Below are 19,508 nucleotides of genomic sequence, written 5' to 3' on the forward strand. Positions count from 1 at the left end.
TCCTGTGGACAGGAGGTAGCCATGGGGCTGGTCACATGACAGCAGGCACAGGGTCTGGGCTCCAAGGGGCAGCATTCTCAACAACCCCCCAGGAACAGCCAGCTGGCAAATGAAGGACTGAGCAGTGGGAAGCAATGCACAGGAGGAACTGGGTACACCCCCAGAAAGTGGCATATGGTGGCCAAGAGCACATCTCTACTTTCAGATGGGAGAGCCAGCAGACTGTAACCGCGGGATGCAAATATTAGCCATCTGCACCACCAGCAAACTCCTGCTCAAGACAACTGCTATGAACAGATGACTATCTTCACCCATGGTTCTCCCAAGCTTCCCCTGCCCTGTTTGGGGTCCGCTCTTAATTCAAGGTGGGGCCACGCTCAGGCTGGGAGACGCTTGGGTGGTGCTGTATTCTCTCGCTGGGTGCTGACAAAGCAGCCTGCTTTCTGGAGCCTGCGAGGCCAATGGTTGAAGAGGAATGGGCTGGGGGAGGAGAGTGCTGGGAGTCAGGTTTTGTCTGCAGTCATGGAGGAGCCACCAAAAGAATTTCTTTTCCTTCCTTGCTTTTCTTTTCTTTTTTTTAAAGTTTTATTTTATTTTCATTACAAAGTCTGATATACGAGGGGAGGAGAGACAAAACGGAAGATCTTCTGTTTGATGATTCACTCCCCAAGTCGCCCCAACGGCTGGTGCTGTGTCGTTCTGAAGCCAGGATCTGGGAGCTTCTTCCAGATCTCCCACGTGGGTGCAGGGTCCCGAGGCTTTGGGCCATCCCTGACTGCTTTCCCAGGCCACAAGCAGGGAGCTGGATGGGAAGTGGAGCTGCCGGGATTAGAACCGGTGCCCATATGTGATCCCAGTGTGTTCAAGGCGAGGACTTTAGCTGCTAGGCCGCGCCGGCCCCTTGCTTTTCTTTTTCTTTCTTTTCTTTTCTTTTTTTTTTTTTTTTTTTTAAGAATTCTGCTAGGAAAAGCTGAGAAGAGTTTCCCAGACTAAAGGGAACGGTTTGAACAGAGGAGCAGGGGTCACAAGCCACGTGGGGTGGACAGTGCACCTGCAAGCGGTTTGGGAAGGAGGCGTGGCAGGTGATGAGCTCCTTGGGCTTTTTTCCTTTGTTAGAAAAGGCTTAGCGACCGTTGGCACAAAAGGACACCTCAGCGTTGCGGATCTGAGAGGAGACGGCCCGGGCAAGAAGTGGCGAGCGTCCATTGGTGACCCCACTAACCGCACTGGGAAGAAAGGCCTGGGGCGGGGAAGGCGGGGCTGGCAATAACGTGGAACACCGGCGTGCGCACGCGCAGCATCCCGGGCGGGCGTTTGCCAGAGGCTGACAGTCGCGCATGCGCCCTTCGTTGGCGGGAGTTTCGGACGCCGCGGCGATGACGTAGACGGCGGGCTCTCCACCGGACTCACACCTGGGAGGACAGCGGCCGCGGCTCAGGTAGTCAGGGTGAGCTGGAGCCGCGGAGAGAGTGGGGGTCCTGCGGTCCTGCACCCCGCGGCATGGACGGGCGTCTCTGTGAGGACAGGAAGTCGCTGACCTCTCTCCGGGTGGGCGCCCGCTCGCCCCGCGGCAGCCAGCTTGCTTTGACCGTGGCTGGACCCGCCGGCACTGGGGCTTGGGCTGGGTGGATAGAGTGCTACGACCTCCTCTGGAGTGAAAGCAAACCCCGAGGGCAGGGCACGCCTTCGGTCCATGCGGGGAGTGGGCAGTTTAGACGCTAGGAAAAGTCGAAAGGGAGTGGTCACAGGGCTGGCTGGGTTCGAACGTCACTCTTCCCCCGCCGGCTGGAGGTGTGACAAGTTTGGGTTAGGCCTGGTGCTTCCCTGTGGGCCTCGGGCACCTGGTCTGCGAAATGTCCCCTGTCAAGAGTGGTAGAGAGGACTAGACGGGGTCTTGGAGATGCAGATCAAGGGCTTTAACCAGTCACCCTTCTTAACTGTCCAGGTGGGACACAGCCGTTGGGGCTGAGGATGTTGTTTTCTTGATGGGTCTTAGTTCTAGTCCCTTGTCCCTCAGCTAAACGCCCCACACACCAGTTTCTGCTGGGAAGGAAGGGTGGTGGCTGAGTGGTGATGTCCCTGCTTTCATCCAGTCAGTTGTCTTCCACAGGCACAAGGAATGCAAATGCAGTGGGATCAGGGGGCGGAGGCAGCCATGTCAACATTGGACAGCTGGTACTGCTAGGGAAACCAACTGGGCCTACAGTTACCTGCAGAGGAGTGGGGAAGAAAATGTTAGATACCCACTGGTGCTGCAGGCTGAGGATTAATACGCTGTGCCACCAAGCCAGCCCAGAGAAAACTCTTAAGCCACATCATGCAGGAAGAGTTGTACAAATAATAAGGGGGCGTCAGAATGTTGGTGGGGAAATGGGATTTTTAAAAATTCAGTTTATCTTGGTGTGGCAAAGAATGTAAACCCCGGAGGTGTTTTTTCCCCCCAATAACATACATTCTTTATCAACTTTTTGGAAACCCCCACCCCACCCCGCCAACCCTGTAGAAGGAGGACAGATGGGTTCCAAGATTCCAGAGTAGCCAAGGGAACAGGAGTTAGCAGGAGTATGGAGGTGGCTAGGTTAGGAGCAGCCTAGGAGAGAGGGTGTGTGAGCGTTGGAAAGGCCTCTGCCTCTAGAAGGGGAAAGTTGGATGCAGGAAAAGTAGTAGAGAGAACAGAGAATGGGGGGGAAGGATGGGGCAGAAATGAGGAGACCTGAACTTAGCTGGGAGAGAAAGCAAGGCCTAGAGATCCTGGGAGTAGAACAGGTAGGATTTGGGGTCCGGAGAACCCGGAACAATGAGTAAAAGGACCACGTTGTGAGTTTTGTAGTTTGGGAAAGATCAGATTGATCATAAGGCGATTGTCCGAGTTAGAGACTTGTCCAGCACTGCTTGGGACATGAGGTAGGGGTACTGATAAGAGGAATGAGTTTCCTAGCAGTTCTGTGGGAATTCCGAGTCAGAGCTGCTCTGTAGAGGGGGTGGGTGAGGACGTTTTGGGGGAACCTGGAAAGCCGGATGCAATGGGAGCTGAATGAAAAGGACAGATGACCCCTTTTTCTTGTTTTCAGAGTTCTCCACTCAGAATGGCTTCAGTGGCGAGATCAGAGGTGGTAGAAGGTGAGTGATTGTAGGGAAACCCCAGCCTTGGGGTCTAGCTCCTGGCCAATTTGGAATCACCCATCGTGTGTTTGTAGAAATGCTTTCTTGGCTTTCCGGGATCTGAGAACATCCTTGTGCATTTTATTTTTTCACCTTTTTACTCAAGAACTTGATTGTGGTGGGTTTGATTTTTGTTTTGTTTTGTTTTGTTTTAATGACAAACACTAGAAGAGGTGCCAGTGACGTCTGATGTCCGTCCTCGTCCGTTGGAATCAAGTGTCAATCCCACGGAAGTGGTTGCCGAGTCAGCTTCCTCCCAGGAGGTGAATCAGGATGTTTCCAAGGAAAGAATTCATCCTGGGTCTAGCCCTGAAAAATGGTCAAGTGGCGACCTCAGCCGCCAGGAAGGCCTTCAGTCAGAGTTCCTGCACCTGTCCCCTCAAGAGCCCTCATCTTCCTCTCGTCAAGCTAGGAGACAGTCCTGGCGGCGATCAAGTATGAAGGGAACGAACCGGCGGAAGTCCCTGGCCCCGTTTCACCAGGGCATCACAGGTGGGGTGCTGGGTGCCTAAGGCAATGCAGTGCCAGCTCGGCAAAGAGGCAGTGAGAACCAGCAGGAAGTGTGGAGAAGCTCTGTGTCCTCGTGTTTGAAGTAGAGCCAAGACCACCTGCATGCAGGGATGTTCTAAGTGCTGATGTCAAGGCACCTAGGAAGAGTTCAGTGTGGTTGCTATGGAGATCATTACTATTAGCTGGCATGAACAGAAATTCTGATTTCTGATTGTTCACTATTTGCCTCCGCTGGTAGGAGAGGCATTAATAAAAAGTCCTTCCCAAGACTTTGTGCCTTGTCCTCCTCTAATGCAGGACAGAAGGCGGAAGCTTGGTGCCTGGTTAGCCTTCAGACGTGGAAGCATCTCAGTGGGAGGCCTCATGTAAAAATAGAGTGAAAAGCTGGTTTTTCAGGGATGCTGTATCTGAATGTGACTTGTGGGAGTTAGAGTTACTAACCGTCTTGGAAAGCATCCAGATGCTGCGTAGGATGTGGAAGGCCTGGTGTAGCCCGGGGAGGAGGTGCTGCTGTGCGACCCTGAGCAGGTCTCTTCTCTGCCGTGGTGGCAAGGGCCTCATACATGTGAGTGAGGCGGTGTCTCACAGGGTTGTGTGTGCAGTAGAGTTGACGTGCAGTATAATACTTGGCACATAGGAAGCATTCAAAATGCTAAACGGCTGTCATTACTGTAAAAGTTGTCTACATTTATTATGAAGAGAAGCAGAGAGCTGCCATCTGCCACTGCTCTCAGTGACCGGGGCTGGGACCAGGAGCCAGGATTTCAGTCTACCTCTCTCATGTTGAACTTGAGGCATCATCACTCTTCCCCGGACCCCCAGGGCCCTGTGTGGGCAGGATGCTGGAGTCAGGAGCCTGGTCTAGGGATTGAACTCCAGGCCCTGTCATGGGGAGTGTGCTGTCTCAGCTGCAAGTGTTGCCTCACTCATAAGCAGTCTGAAGGACAACAGGACATCTGGGTAATAAAACATACTGAGCTGCTGTCATGGTGCCCTGTACTTTTTCCTTGATACGTGCCAAGAAAACAGTAATAATTCTCCCAAGACTAGCCCTGCCTTCATTTGCTCTGCAGAGCATTTGGAGTTAAATGTCTATGTAACAGAAAAAAGTCGCCCATGTAATGAGATTGGTTTTTCTGGCCACCTGCCAGGTTTCCTTGGTTATAGACAGGAAGTTTCCTGTTTCTGGACTGTTAGCATTGAGAATTAGTCCTGGAGAGAAGAGAACCTTTAAAAACAGCCAGCTGGAACTAGAGAGCAAAACAACATGAATTCTCTGGAAATTGAATCCTCAAAGCAGTGTTCCTCTGCCGTGTAGTAATTGTTTTTAAATGGACATGGAGAGAACAGTCTACTGTCTCGGAGTTGTCTGAGGACTCAGTGGTATAGTCGTGGCTCGTCCCTGCCCAGATCAGCTGCATCATGTGCTAGTTGGCCTCTGGCAAGCTGCCTATTCCCCAGCCTTTGTACAATCAAAATGGAGCTGCAAGATCCCTGCCCCAGGTAGATGGGGCATTCAGATGCCCTTCTGTCAAAAGCGCTTGGCACATATTACTTGTTATTAATCTTCCTATTAAGCCGTTAGGAAGAAGGAGCATGGTCTTTCAGATAAATACTCAAGAGCTCGAATACTCAAATACTCAGGAACTTGGGGCTGAATTCTGGCTCCAGCAATCTCTGACCTCAAATCATTTTCCCTCAGAGCTTCAGCTTCCTCATTTGTAAAATGGAACTCAAAAGTTGATGTCTTTAAAAGCACACTTCAGTGTCTGCTCAAATGTCCCCATTTTCTTCATTTGAATGGTAAACATGAGTCATCACAAAGAAACTGAATTATTTTTATTTGTCTTCTTTTAAAAAGTGATGTTTTATGTAATGCATGAATTCCTATAGCATTTCTTAAAAATTTGGATGCACCAGTAGGTAGACTATATCTCAATGATCCTGGAAAAATTAGAATTTTCCCCTTATTCAGAGAAAGGTGCTTCTGGCCGTAACTGGGCCTGCCTCAGGGAGGACAGTTTTCAGTCTTGTTCTTGGCCGACTGTGTGAGTGTCTGCCTCAGTAACCGTGGCCTGTTCTGTGTTAGAGCTCAGCAGATCCATCAGTGCCAGCCTGGATGAGAGCAAGCGGCTCGGCTGTCTCCTGCGCTCCAGTTTCCAGGTGAGATGTTTTGGGACCGGGCAGTGCTTTGTGTTCATTCTTCCCTCCCCTCTTTTGTTTAAACAGGTGTTGTAGAGACCTCCAAAAGCTATCAATATTGTGTTCAGAACTCTAAGATTAAAAGATATTTTTCTCCCTGCGATTAATTTAAAAGCCAAATGTTATCCTGGCAGCTGATTTCTTCATGAGTCAAAGTTCTCTCCCCATTCTGTCGGTGCTGCTACTGCTGTTGACCTGGGAGCCAACAGTCAGAGATGTCCCGGTAGAAGTGGATCTTGCCCACTGGCCTCAGAGGGAGGCCTTTTGAAGTGGGTGGAGGTGACACAAGCTGGCGACAGGTCTGTAAAGTCTTATCACACACTGACTCAGAGTCCGATCTCTGGTGTTTAGTTCAAGTTATGGCTGACTGGCATAGTGGGCCCTGCAGTCCTAGAACTTGCTCATCTACAGATGGCACTAAGTATAAATCACAGGTATTAGGGGAAAAGTTGCTTCTGTACTGACTGTTCAGACCTCTATTATTATTGCTAAACAATAAACTGTGTAAGCACCCTGTTGTGGTGGTGACTTAGGTTATATGAGAGGACAAGCATAGATTTTACACAGACACAGTGCCGTGTGGGGGTAGGGGTTGCAGGGCATCCTGGAGCCAGTATCCTGTGGGTATTGAGGGGTTACTGCGCTGAGGTCCGTGTAGCTGAACAAGTCTTTAGTGTGAATTAGATGGTCTTCTGAACCAAAAACCATAATGTGTAGTCTGAGTAGCAAAGGGTTTTTTTCTGATCTCTTTGTTCACAATAAAGAAAATCCTAGGCTTAAAAATTAAATCCTGTTGGGTGTGATATTTTTTACCCATTGTAAAGTTAGGCTGGCCTGGAATGTTGTCACTGTCACACTGGAGCTGCTCTTCCTTCTGTAGTTCGCTGTTGAGAAGCTTGAGCCTTTCCTGAAGGACACCGAGGGCTTCAGTCTGGAAAGTTTCAGGGTGAAAGGTGAGTAGCTTCCCTAACAGCCGAGGGCAGGCTGCTCCTGAGCTGTCCCCTCCCTGCAGGTCAATTCAGCTTAGCCGGAAGCACCCTCATGCATGGGGGCGACTGCCTTGTCAGACCACCTCCTGGTGCTGGTGAATTGGTTTATAAGAATATTGAAAGGTATGGAAGTGAAAGGCAATCCTTGCTTTCAAGCCTCCCTGAGTCCCAGCTTCTCCCACAGGCTACAACAACCAGTTTCTCATGTAACCTTGCAGACATATTTATTCCTTTCCCAAACATTCATTACATTCATACAAATACAGGGGCCAGAACAGTGCATCCCATACAGATGCTAATTTAAGTTCCTGCTGCTCCAGTTCCGCTTCAGCTCCTTGCCTTTGGCTTTGGAAGGCAGCAGAGGATGGACCAAGTGCTTGAACCCTGTACCCACTTGGGAGACCCAAAAGCTTCTGGCCTCAAACTGGCTCACCTCTGGCTGTTGGGGCCATGTTAGGAGTGAACCAGCAGATGGAAGAGCTCTTTCTTTCTTCTCTCCTTCTCTCTGTAAATCTGCATTTCAAATAAAAATGAAGTAAAAAACAAACAAACAAGAAACATTTAAAGGGCCCAGTGTGGTAGTCTAGCAGCTAAAGTCCTCACCTTGCATGCACCGGGATCCCATGGGGTGCCAGTTCTAATCCCCAAGGCCCCGCTTCCCATCCAGCTCCCTGCTTGTGGCCTGGGAAAGCAGTGGAGGACGGCCCATGGCTTTGGGACCCTGCATCTGTGGTGGACCCAGAAGAGGCTCCAGGCTCCTGGCTTGGGATTGGCTCAGCTCTCACTGTTGCAGGCACTTGGGGAGTGAATCAACTGATGGAAGATCTTCCTCTCTGTCTCCCTTCCTCTCTGTATATCTGACTTTGCAATAAGAATAAGTAAATCTTTTTAAAGAATCATCTGAAAATTATATAAACATGTACCCTGTGTACTTTTCCTTAAATTGTTAGGTTAAAAATCCTGCAGCTTATTTCTTCTCACACAAAGTTGTGACATTTTGGTAGTTACATAGGAAGAATTGTACAAAGAGGAGAGATGGAGAGATCTTCCATTCGCTGGTTCACTCTCCAGATTGTAACACCCAGAGCTGAGCCAGTCTGAAGCCAGGAGCTAAGAGCTTCAGCCAGGTCTCCCACACAGGTGCGGGGAGACGAGTCATCTTCAGCTGCTTTCCCAGGTGCATTAGCAGGGAGCTGGATGGGAAGCAGAGCAGTAAGGACTCGAACCATATCTATCCATTTCTTTACTGTGACTTTTAGGCTTTTTCCCCGTCTGTTGCCATTGCCGTGAATAATTTAGTCATGGTAATAACAAAAGCTTTTTGGCACATTTACAAGTAAAAGTAAGATAAATTTCTGGAATTGGTTTGCCAGTCGCCTTCCTAAAAGATGGGATCAGTCCATTCTCTCCCTGGCAATATTTGTCTCACCTTCTTATCAGACTTTGTAATTTTATTACTTGATAGGTGATATAGAAGATATGTTATAGTTTTAATTTTTTTAAGGTTTTATTTGAAAGGCTGATTAGAGAGCTATCTTATGCTGGTTTACACTGCGAATGACCACAATAGCCAGGATGGGGCCAGACAGAAGCCAGGAGCTTGGGACTCCTGGGTCTCCCACATAGGTAACAGGAGCCTGGTAAGTGCTCAGGCCTTCCCACTGTGCCAGGTGGGTGAGCTGGCAGCTGAACCACACTCACAGGTGGCCCAGGTTGGCAGGTGGTGGCTTGATCCACCATTCCACATGCTACCTATCCTCTGGAGCTTTTTTGTTTGTTTTTAAAAACTTTTTCTTATTGGCAAATCAGATATACAGAGAGGAGGAGAGACAAAAAAGAACTTCTGTCCACTGATTCATTCCCAAGTAGCCACAATGGTTGGAGCTGCACCAATCTGAAACCAGGAGTTAGAAGCCTCCTTTAAGTCTCCCACACGGGTACAGGCTCCCAAAGCTTTGGGCCATCCTCTACTACCTTCCCAGGCCACAAGCAATGAGCTAGATGGGAAGCATCGCCTCTAGGATTTGAACCGGTGCCCATATGGCATGTGTAAGGCAAGAATTTTAGTTATTAGTCTACCGTGCTGGTAGGCATTTTCATTTAATACATACTTTCTACTTAAAGATTTATTTGTTTTTATTGGAAGGGCAGATTTACAGAGAGGAGAAACAGAGAGAAAGATCTTCCATGCTCTGGTTCACTGCCCAAATGACTGCAGTGGCTGGAGCTAAACTGATCTGAAGCCAGGAGCCAGGAGCTTCTTTGTCTCCTACTCGGGTGCAGAGTCCCAAGTTTTTCAGCCATCCTCCACTGCTCCCCTGGGCTATAAGTAGGTAGCTGGATCAGAAGTGGAGTAGCCAGGGCTCCACTTTATAACCTGACGCATATAAAGGATCCAGGCACTTGGAAATGAAGGACTAGCTTTTTTTTTTTTTTTAATAAAATTTTATTTTAACATTCTTTACATAGTTAATTAGGGTAAGAATGTTCAAGGGCTATAGGAAAGTGGATAAGACTAGTATGTTTTCCATATTGTTACCTTCATGTTTAAAGGGGGGTATTAAGGGAGAAGGCCCACCCAATTTCCCACCCTCCCCAGGTCCTGGATGTAGGGCATGCTCTGAGGTTCTTGCTCAAGTGGTTTTGATATTGCCACAGTTATGAATCGCTGTCAATCTTGCCACTCCAAGCACTATGCGGTCTTTGAAGAATCCACTGATTGACATAGTCCACCATAGCGGAGATGGTTGGTTGACCTGTTCCGTCTTCTCTCCTTTTCGTCAGGGTTCTGAGTCCAGCATTTGATTAGGAAGATCTCCAAAGAAACTTCTTGTATGTGCTAACAAGTACAGGGCCTGGCACCGTCCATCGCTCCAATCAGCTGGTGGTTGCAATTGCTGGGTTGGTTCTGTTCTCACTCGGACTTCCGCTGGAACCAATGGGTGTTGCAGTCCAGCCTGGTTCTGCCCAGCACATACTTGGCCCTCACATAAACCAGTGGGAGCTGCAGCCTAGTTGGAGCGACCCACAATAACCCCCACCAGGCCCACCCCCTACCCTGGTTTGCCAGTAAGTGTAGCAGTAATCCAGTCTGTCCCACACCCCATTCCACCCCAGCCGCTATCTTAGTTTTATGTCCTCCTGTGGAAGTGGTGACCCAAGAGGGATGAGCCCACTATTTCCCTCCCAGGCCTCTCCCACTCCCAGATTCCAGCTGATGCTGCGTCTAAGCCCAAACAACCCTCGCCCACTTTAATTTTGTTTGCACCAGTAGGAATAATCCGCCCAGCCCGGCTTTTCCCTGATCTAGTCCACATGAGGCGCACAGGTGTGGTAGCTCTGCCTAGTCTGGTCTGCCCCCATCCCAGCTCATGCTCTCCTGCGGAAGTAGCTGTCCTGCAAAGGAACCCTCCCTTATTCCCCTGCCAGCTCTGCCCACTTCCTTGCTTAATCTCAGGCTGGTTGGGCGCTGCGGTCCCTTCTGGTACAGGCAACCTCACCTCGGCATTCCATATTGTGCACTAGTCTTTGTTGCGACCGAACCTGGGTCGACCCACACTGGTGCCTGGATTTGCCAGTGGATGATGTGGACAGATTCAGCCTGGTCTTGCCCCCACGTCTGCCAATTGTATGCCAGTGTGTAGCTTTCCATAGGACTAGCATTTGAGCCATCGCTCCAGGCCCTTCTTTGGTTATTTTTTGAGCCATTTGTTGCTTGTTTTCTGTGTATTACCTGTGTTTATCCTTTGTTCATTTATTGGGACACTGGCTCTTTTATATTGACTTGTGGCATATATACTCTTTATATCATAAAGAAATTAGTTGTTTGTGTTAGAACTTATAGTATTCTTTTCCAGGAATCAATTTTTAGCTTTCTAGGAGATATTCCTGCATAGTCATCCATTGTCAGAAACATCCAGGTTTCCCCACTTAAACGACACAGATCGAAATAGTTTTTCTCAGGTTGTACCATTCCCATAATTAGGTACGTCAGGGTTATCATGATAGCTAATTCATGTAACTGCACCCCTCTGATCTTGAGCTGAGTTTACTGGTGGACTCTCGGGGCCACAGAGACCTGTCCTCACCTCTCCTTGTAATGTGTTACCTGCCTCTATTGGTTCTCCCTGCCCTGCTGCCTGCCTTGGGCAGCGTCTTCTCTTCCAGGCCAACAGTTCCTTGGCACAGAGGCACTTGTCAGTGTAGATTTGCTTCTTGGTGGCTTTTCCACTGGTCAGACAGAAAAACACTTCTTGTAAATGTCAAGAAAAGAGGTTGCCTCACATCTTATCTGTACTTGCCAGAGAACAAAAGATGCAGTCTCTCTGCCTGCTTAGCCAGCTGGGGAGCCAGAATGCAGTGGTGGGCCCAGAACTGAGACCACCTTCAGGACGTTGTGTCTCTGTCAGTATCCCCTTGTGAAGGCTGCATTATTTTATAACACATAAACTTATTGTCTCCAGTGTCTTCTCTTTCCGAAGAATTGAAACAGTTCACAGACAAACTAGAAAGTGATGGGACTCTACAAAAATGTTTTGAGGATTCACAAGGGTAAGAGCACTTCCTTTTGTTTGTTTGAAAGTCGATACTCTGCTGCTTCACTTCCCAGTTGACCACAATGGCCAGGGCTGGGCCAGGCTAATACCAGGAGCTGGAAGCTTCCTACAGGTCTCCCAGGTGACCCATGACTTGGGTCACGTTCTACTGCTTCTCCCAGGATATCAGCAGGAGGGCCTGGTGGCATGGCCTAGCAGCTAAAAAGTGCTCGCCTTGAATGTGCCAGGATCCCATATGGGCGCCGGTTCTAGTCCTGGCAGCTCCACTTCCCATCCAGCTCCCTGCTTGTGGACTGGGAAGGCATTCGAAGATGGCCCAATACTTTGGGATCCTGTACCCATGTGGGAGACCTGGAAGAAGTTCCTGGATCCTGGCTTCAGCCCGGCACAGCACCGACTGTTGCGCTCACTTGGGGAGTGAATAATCAGACGGAAGATCTTCCTCTCTGTTCTCCTCCTCCTCTGTATATCTGACTTTGTAATGAAAATAAATAAATCTTTAAAAATAAAAAAGGATATCAGCAGGAAGCGGGATCAGAAGTGTGACAGCCAGGACGCGAACTGGCACTGGTAGCTTTACTGCTATGCCACAAAGCCAGCCTCACAGCTTTTATCTTCTGTCCTCAGTTGCAGTTAAATTGAGCCCAATGAGAATTAAACACTTGTTGATTCACCCAACAGCCAGCGAGCATCACCTCATGCTGGGGTATGGTGATATGTTCAGCATTGTATAGAGAAGACATCAAATCCAAAAGAAATAATGATTTCAGGTAGCAATAGGAATCCAGAAGAACAGTGCTGACCTGAGGAGATGTCAGTTGGAGGTTAAATGTACAGAGACCTTTAGTGGTTTTAAGCTTTGTGTTGAGACAAAGAGAACTTGGAGCAGGACTTGGCCAGAAAAGACAAAGGGTGATTCAGGTCTGTGTCAGCCACCTGGTATGAGAGACCTGCAGAACTATCAGCATTGCCCAATTGGTGGTTCCTCCAGAAGGTCAATCAGGCACCAATATTTGTCCTGCCAGTAATTGGGGATTACATAAAAAAAAAAAAAAGACAACCCTAAAACGGAAAGCTGAGGAGTCGGGAGGCCCCTGGGGCAAGGGCCCAGGGAGCCCTGCTCCGGCACCAGACGTGGCTGCAGGGTCCCCAGTGTTGCTGTTGCTACGAGGTCGAGGGCAGCGATTCTCGCTCCTTTTCCTCTTTCCCCTTATCTCTGTACCATTCAATTAAATGAATACATTTTAAATAAGTAAGTAATATGAACATGTTTTAGTGTCATTAAACTTGCACAAAGCCTATTAAAGGCACATGCTTTTAAAGATTTGTGTTAATCTCCTAATTCTCTTATTTTTCGTTTTGCAGAAAAATGTCAGATTTATCTCTGGAGACTTCAGTGGCTGAGATGAAGGAATATATAGCAAAGTAAGTGAAAATGAGTGTGTGGTTTTTTTTTTTTTTTTATCTAAATTCATTCTCCATCTGGTAAAATGACTAAACATGGATAAAATTAATAGTAAACATTGTGCTTCAAAAGCAAAAGTTAGCAAGCTTTGTGTCAGGTGGCCAGCATTGTGAAACAGAGGTCAAATCAGCCATCTGCAGTGCTGGCATCCCATATGGGTGCTGTTTCTAGTCCTGACTGCTCCATTTCTGATCCAGATCCTTGCTAATGGCCTGGAAAAAGCAGTTGAGTATCTCTGAACTCTTTCTAAACAAATGCATCTTAAAAAAAAGAAAAGATCTGTGTATAAAAGAAGGCTCTAGGCCCGGCGTCATGGCCTAGCAGCTGAGGTCCTCGTCTTGAACGCACCAGGATCCCATATGGGCACTAGTTCTAATCCCGGCAGCCCCGCTTCCCATCCAGCTTCCTGCTTGTAGCCTGGGAAAGCAGTCCAGGACGGCCCAAAGCCTTGGGATCCTGCAACTGCATGGGAGACCTAGAAGCTCCGGGCTCCTGGTTTTGGATTGGCTCAGCTCTGGACTGTTGCAGTCACTTGGGGAGTGAACCATCGGACAGAAGATCTTCCTCTCTGTCTCTCCTCTCTGTATATCCGCCTTTCCAATTAAAAAAAAAAAAGCAACACTTTAGACTGTGGGTTAATAAAGATGTATCTCAAGTGTAAGAATTTGGACAGAGAATCTTCCTCTCTGTATATCTGACTTTGCAATAAAAATAAACCTTTTTATAAAAATAAAAGAAGCTGTGGATTGAGCTTTTCTTCATTTCTGCGAATTCTTTTAAACAATTGGCATTTGTTGATTTTTTTTCTTTTTTAAAGTTCCTATTTTCACATACCTGAAAGGCGACACTCCATTGTGGGAAATGGGCATCCCAAGCAGCAGCTTTCCCCTGTGCCCACCCACATGTCCAGATCGCTGTGTGCTCTGCTGCATGCCAGGTTCACAGAATGGAACCTAGGGAATAAGGACGTGCGTTTGATTTTAAGCACTCATTTTGATTTGCTCAAATTAATAGCCTCTGAATCAGCTATGCTTTCTAATCCTTTAATGACCTTTTTATTTGTTTTATACCCAGATTATATGCCTAATGTGCTTACTGTTGCCCTGAGTGATTCAGAATGAGGTGATCAGCTAACTTTTCCCCTGATTCTGTAGATTTTCTTCAGAACGCGAAACATGGGATCAGCTCTTGCTGCACTACCAGAAGGATGCTCAGGAGACCGTATCCAGGTTAGATGTGGGCTCTGGAAATGGGAAACTCTTTTTACCATGTGGGATTGAGCTTCTGTTTAACTCCGTTCTTTGAGCCCAGGCTGCATGATGAATTCCTTTTCACAGGCCAGTCAACTCGTCAGGAAAGTGTAGATTAGCACTCTGACCATAAATGGTCAACGAGGGAGAAGTCAGAGCGAGCTGCTGCCACTGGTGTCAGAACAAGAACAGGATTGTCTCTGTTCTGTGTCCTTGGCAGCTGTGTGACATCCTGGAGGAGACAGGCGCATCTCTGCTTGTGCCTGGCAACCTGAGACTGCGTCAGAACAATGGTCTGGGGACTCTAACGACAGTGTGGCCTTTGAGCTGCTGCTCTGGGATGACACCCCTGGCCAGAGCCTTGGTGGAGACACAAATACAGGCAAGGAAGCGATGGGGAAGGGTGTAATGAGAGGCTGCTCGGCTGTTGAAATGATGCAGCTATGGCTGTGCCAGCTTTTCGTGTAGCTGAATGTGCACACCGGTGGTTGAAGCTTTAAGATTTCTTCCTTCCTTCCATCCTTCTTCCTCTCTTCTCCCTCTGCCTCCCCTCCCCTTTCCTTTCCTCCTCTATGTCTTTTACATAGAATACAAATAAATAAAAATTTATGAAAAACAAAGCTTTTATGCTAAGGAGAATATTTCTGAAAGCAAATTGTCTCTGTTTAGCTCGTAACTGAACACTCCTTAGTTTTGTGACTTTGAACATGCCTCCTGGTTCTGAGTCTGAGGGTCTTCATTTGAAAATAAGGATAATATACTTCACTGTGTTCTTGTGTTAAATGAGCTTGAATGGGGTCTGGCACAGTAGCCTGGTGGCTAAAGTCCTCGCCTTGCATGCACCAGCATCCCATTTATGTCCCGGTTCTGGTCCTGGCTGTTTCACCTCACTTCTAGCTCCCTGCTTGTGCCCTGAGAAAGCTGTCAAGGATGGTCCAAAGCCTTGGGACCTTGCACCTGCATGGGAGACCCAGAAGGAGCTCCTGGCTCCTGCAAAGCAGCTCAGCTCCAGCTGTTTCGGCCCCTTAGGGAATGAACCAGCAGACGAAGGATCTTTCTGTATATCTGCCTTTCTAATAAAAATAAATAAACCTTTTTTTAAAAATGACCTTGAATGGAAAGTGCCTAATCATGTCTAGCCCCTACTAAACACTTGTTGGTAAATAGTGGAAGTTGTTGTAAGAGTTATTACGAGTTTTCATGAACTCCATTCTCTTTCATCATCAAGATAATTGAAGGGGACATCATTTCTTTGTAAATCATGACAGACATCAAGTTCAGAATAGAAGCTATGGTGGCCTCACTTTACCGCTGCGCCCTTTCTGTCTAAGGACTTCATTGTTACGTAAGGTCAACCGAGTTTCCAGTATTTCCTCAGTACAGTGATATGAAAACATCAATACTAGAAGCATGTTTTAGAGCCTCTTATTAATAAAAGTCTATAGATTTATGGAAAGGTAAGACATTGATTCAAGCTCATAGGAAATTATTTTAAAGGGAATATTTGCTGTGAGGAATTTTTGGTGCAGTGTTTGATACGTCTGCCTCCCACTCATGTCAAGGTGCCTGGGTTCAGGTCCTGGCTTGCCCTCCGATTCCCTCTTCCTGCTAATGTGCCTCTTGGAGTGCAGGTGATGGCTTAGGAACTTGGGGCTGTGCCACCACGTGAGAGATTGAGATGGACTTCAGGGGCTTGGCTTCAGTCCTACCCTGCCCTGCCTGTTACAGGCATTTACGTGAACCAGTGGATAGAAGATCTGTCTGTCTTGGTCTCTTGCCTTCCAAATAAAATGAAAAGTAATAAATTAAGGCAATCTTTAATGGAATCTTGGATTTTATTTTTTTAAAGAGGATCAACTGAAAGCAAAATTACTGAAGTCAGAGTGGATGCTGCGGCATATCTTGGGTCTTCGCAGAGTGAAGTTCTCAATTCAAAACCCGACTACCAAAACATCCTGAAGGACCAGAACAGAACTGTTGATTGTGTAGAATTGGTGGTAAGTCTCTCATGCTTACCTGCTACTCAGCTTTAATACCCAGTCATCCTTAGAAATTAAAAGCTCAATAGGATGGGTGTTAGTAGTGGGTTAAGACGCTTCTTGGGATGTGTTCTTTCCATAACAGAGCCTGGTTTGAGTCCTGGCAATTCTGCATTTCCAATCCATGCAACTCCCTGGTAATACACCTGGAAAAGCAGCCAAAGATGGTCCAGTGCTTGGAGCCTAGTCATGCATATAGGATCCCTTGGTAGAGATCTGGCTCCTAGTTTTGGCTTGGCCCAGTCCTGGCTGTTGTGGCCATTTGGAGTATGAACTAATGGATGGAGGATTTCGTTCTGTCTCTCCCACTGTGGGCAGAGTTCATGGAAGGTGCCAGGTTTGTGTTGGTGGAGGTCTGTGACCTTGGGGTCATGGAACAGCCTGGGGAAGTATGGGGCTCTGGTGGAGCAGACATCAAGTGTGTGATGCAGTGTTTGAGGCTGAGATGACATAAGCCCAGGCTCCCAAGTAGGAGCATGCGAGTGGGCCTGGGAGCCTCGGAGAAGCCTGGCGCTCTGTGGCTCACCACTGCCTTTGGTCTGCAGATGGACGAGCTGCAAGGATCCATGTGGCAGCTACGGGCCTTCATGGATGAGAGTACCCAGTGCCTCCAGAAGGTGTCAGTGCAGCTCGGTGAGTGCCTGTCTGGCTGTTGGCTGTGTGACAGCCTTTGGGAGAGCAGAGGGCAGGACCTCTCAGGTGGTTTGTGTTTTTCCCCCAGTATATCGGATGTTGTGGGTATTCTGGGTCAGTGAGAACTTCTTAGTATAAATTTCACAAAAGTACAGTTGCCTGAGAAAAATTGCCCACAAGTATGTTGTGGCTTCAGTGAAATGAGGCTTAAATACCCATTGCCTCATTCCTGTTCATGTTTCATGCATGCACCGCGTAGTGGGCATTGTGTCACAGCTGCTTCTGTTTCTCTAGCCCACCGTTAGGTGCTACACACATCTTCCTTCTCTGTCAGGTGTGTTGTGGTCATAGTAATGACTGCCCTCTGTCAGTGGGATGCCCTTCTGTCACTGGCATAGTGACCACACATTTCAGTTCTCAGTAAATGCAATGTGAATTCAATTGAAACTTATGGGTTGGCTCCTTTCCTCTGCAGAGAAGAAAAGCACGCAACAGTTAGATTCCTCTCCAGCTCGGAAGCTGCTCAAACTTCACCTGCAGAACCCGCTGGCCACGAACTGTTCAGGGCCTCACCAGTGACCTCAGGTGGCCAGAGTAGCCCAGCACCTGGCGGCCTTGTGGCAGGAGATTGCCCTGTTGCTCCTGAGAATAATGGGAAGACTGTGGGACACCTGGTCTTTTTCTGAAAGTGATGAAATTATGCATTCAGAAAAATGCTGTAGAGATCCTTTTCCAAAAATATGCACAATGCCTAAAATTTCTTGTTTTAGGTCACCATGGGAACTACAGGCCCAGTTTCTCAGATATCCTACCTTGTTAGAAATCTTCATCCTGTTCCTTGGTTTTGATGCAATCCAGAGGTCTTAAGGGCCAAGTACAGTGAAACGTTTTAGGGGCTGAGTTGGGCTCTGGTCGTAGAGGAATGAGACTGGTTTTCCGATGCAGCACTGCAGGCGCTCGGAGGTGAGAGGTTGAGTCTCCTCTGCTTTGTTGGGAAGTACTTGTCTCTGTGCAAAGTATCCAGTTAAAGGCAACTCCGTTCATTCTCTGTGTCTCCATATTGTCAGTGCTTTCATTTTTAATGGTTGGTTGGCTGTTAAAATAGCGAATTGGCCTGAATTCTGAATTCATGGCAAGAAGGAGCTCAGTACTGCTCTTAATTGTTCTTTGTGAGTAAGCTACATTGTACAAATGCATGCAAATAAAGCTTTCCCTTGTCTGTCTATGTTTTGAGCATGATAGTTTTTCATTTACTATTTATTTGAGAGAACACACGACTCCTGTCTCTGGTTCATTCCCCATATGCCCTCAGTGGCTCAAGTCTTGGGGCAGAAGCCAGAGACACCTCAGCCCGGATCTCCCGGTGGGTGGCTGACACAAAATTCTGAGCTGTCATTTGCTGTTTTTCAGATACACATTAATAGGAATCTGGGATTGTCAGCAGAGCTGGGATCTAAACCCAGCCACTGATTGTGAGCATTCCAAGTGACAACTGCTGTAGCAAATACCCACCCCATATATGTGAAAACTTTGGAAAGCAGGGAGGGCTTAACAAAATATGATTATTTGTCAATATAAAGTGAACAGTACTGTGGGGTTATGCTTTCATATTTATTATTGAGACATATACTAACTTAAAGTTGCTTATTTTTCTCACGAATGGGAGAAAACTTGTTTCATTGAGTCAAAATCAATTTTAATTTTATTTTATTGGGAAGGCAGAAATACAGAGAGGAGAGACAAGAAACATTTTTTAAGGTTTATTTAATTTTTATTAGTAAGTCAGATATATAGAGAGGAGAGATAATAGAGGAAGATCTCCCATACACTGATTCACTCCCCAAGCAGCCACGGTGGCCGGAACTGAGCAATCCAAAGCCAGGAGCTTCTTCCGGATCTCCCATGTGAGAGCAGGGTCCCAAGGCTTTTGGCTGTCTTCGACTGCTTTCCCAGGCCACAAGCAGGGAGCAGGATGGGAAGTGGGGCTGCCGGGGATTAGAACTATTGCTCACGTGGGATGTCAGGGCATTCAAGGCAAGGACTTTAGTCATTAGGCTACCACACCTGGCCCAAGAAAAAGATCTGTCTGCTGGTTCATGTCCCCTGAACAAAAAAGAAACTCCACGGAAGCTGAATTGGGAAGGAGAGTGCTAAACTGAGCATTTCAGACAAAAGGAGAAACATTTTCAAAGGCTGAAGATGAGAGGCAAAAGTGGAGCGTTCTGGGGGTCTGGGCCTTGGGTTTGGGGGCAGCTTGCAGCTCCCGGCAGTGTGGCAGCTGTGAGGGGTACCCCTGCTGGGCCAGATCCAAGGCTGGGGACTCAGGCCAAAGCCACTGCCAAAAGGCAGTGATGAGTCCTTGGCTTTCTCCAGGCCCAAGAAAGATCTTCCCTAAGGGTGAGTGCACCATGAGGGAACCTTGGGAACTGGATTCAAGTCCTAGCTCCACCTTGTGGCAGGATGAGTCTGAGAAGGGTCTGGACCTTGGGGTTGGGGATGGCTCCCAGCTCCCTGTACTGGCAAATCCATACAGAATCAGGTTTGGGATCATCTCAGATGAAGTTTCTTTGGAGATCCCTCCAACTGAACTGCTGATCTCAGAACTCCAACCATGGAGAGACTATGTCAGCCAGTGGATTCTGAGTGGGTTTCATCGTGATTGGAACGGCGAGATTGGCAGCAATTCAGAACTGTTGAACTAT

At 47.8% G+C, this 19,508-nt stretch overlaps 2 protein-coding genes across 7 annotated transcripts in view; both read left to right on the plus strand.

Moving 5' to 3' along the window:
* The first annotated feature begins 922 nt into the window (after window positions 1-922).
* DSN1 (DSN1 component of MIS12 kinetochore complex) lies at window positions 923-18,022 on the plus strand. 6 transcript variants are annotated; one of them, XM_040981515.1, is made up of 11 exons: window positions 923-1,438; window positions 3,072-3,120; window positions 3,331-3,654; window positions 5,762-5,835; window positions 6,755-6,827; window positions 11,327-11,414; window positions 12,785-12,844; window positions 14,039-14,113; window positions 15,984-16,131; window positions 16,719-16,806; window positions 17,282-18,022. In XM_040981515.1, the coding sequence occupies exons 2-11, from the start codon at window positions 3,087-3,089 to the stop codon at window positions 17,383-17,385; spliced, it is 1,068 nt and encodes a 355-aa protein (XP_040837449.1). In that variant the 5' UTR covers window positions 923-1,438; window positions 3,072-3,086; the 3' UTR covers window positions 17,386-18,022. The 6 variants fall into 6 exon arrangements, with proteins under 6 accessions (XP_040837449.1, XP_040837453.1, XP_040837450.1 ...); XM_040981519.1 differs by lacking the exon at window positions 3,331-3,654; XM_040981513.1 differs by lacking the exon at window positions 923-1,438 and having other exon boundaries at window positions 2,700-3,120.
* The window catches only part of NDRG3 (NDRG family member 3), a 66,303-nt gene continuing 63,559 nt past the window's right edge, over window positions 16,765-19,508 (plus strand). The window contains exon 1 of the mRNA XM_040981511.1: window positions 16,765-16,806. Coding sequence (XP_040837445.1) covers window positions 16,765-16,806 — 42 coding nt within the window. The remainder of the gene's footprint in view (window positions 16,807-19,508) is intronic.

This window comes from Ochotona curzoniae, unplaced genomic scaffold, assembly GCF_017591425.1.
Source record: "Ochotona curzoniae isolate NIBS_2020 unplaced genomic scaffold, NIBS_Ocur_1.0 contig_3520, whole genome shotgun sequence".
NCBI classification, from domain to species: domain Eukaryota; kingdom Metazoa; phylum Chordata; class Mammalia; order Lagomorpha; family Ochotonidae; genus Ochotona; species Ochotona curzoniae.

Bases quoted from the DNA above. Each gene is read 5' to 3' on its own strand.
- DSN1 (XM_040981513.1), top strand. From the start codon at position 3,048: ATGACCCCTTTTTCTTGTTTTCAGAGTTCTCCACTCAGAATGGCTTCA. The intron at 16,132-16,718 runs GTAAGTCTCTCA...TTTGGTCTGCAG, and splicing joins TTGATTGTGTAGAATTGGTG to ATGGACGAGCTGCAAGGATC. The intron at 16,807-17,281 runs GTGAGTGCCTGT...TTTCCTCTGCAG, and splicing joins GAAGGTGTCAGTGCAGCTCG to AGAAGAAAAGCACGCAACAG.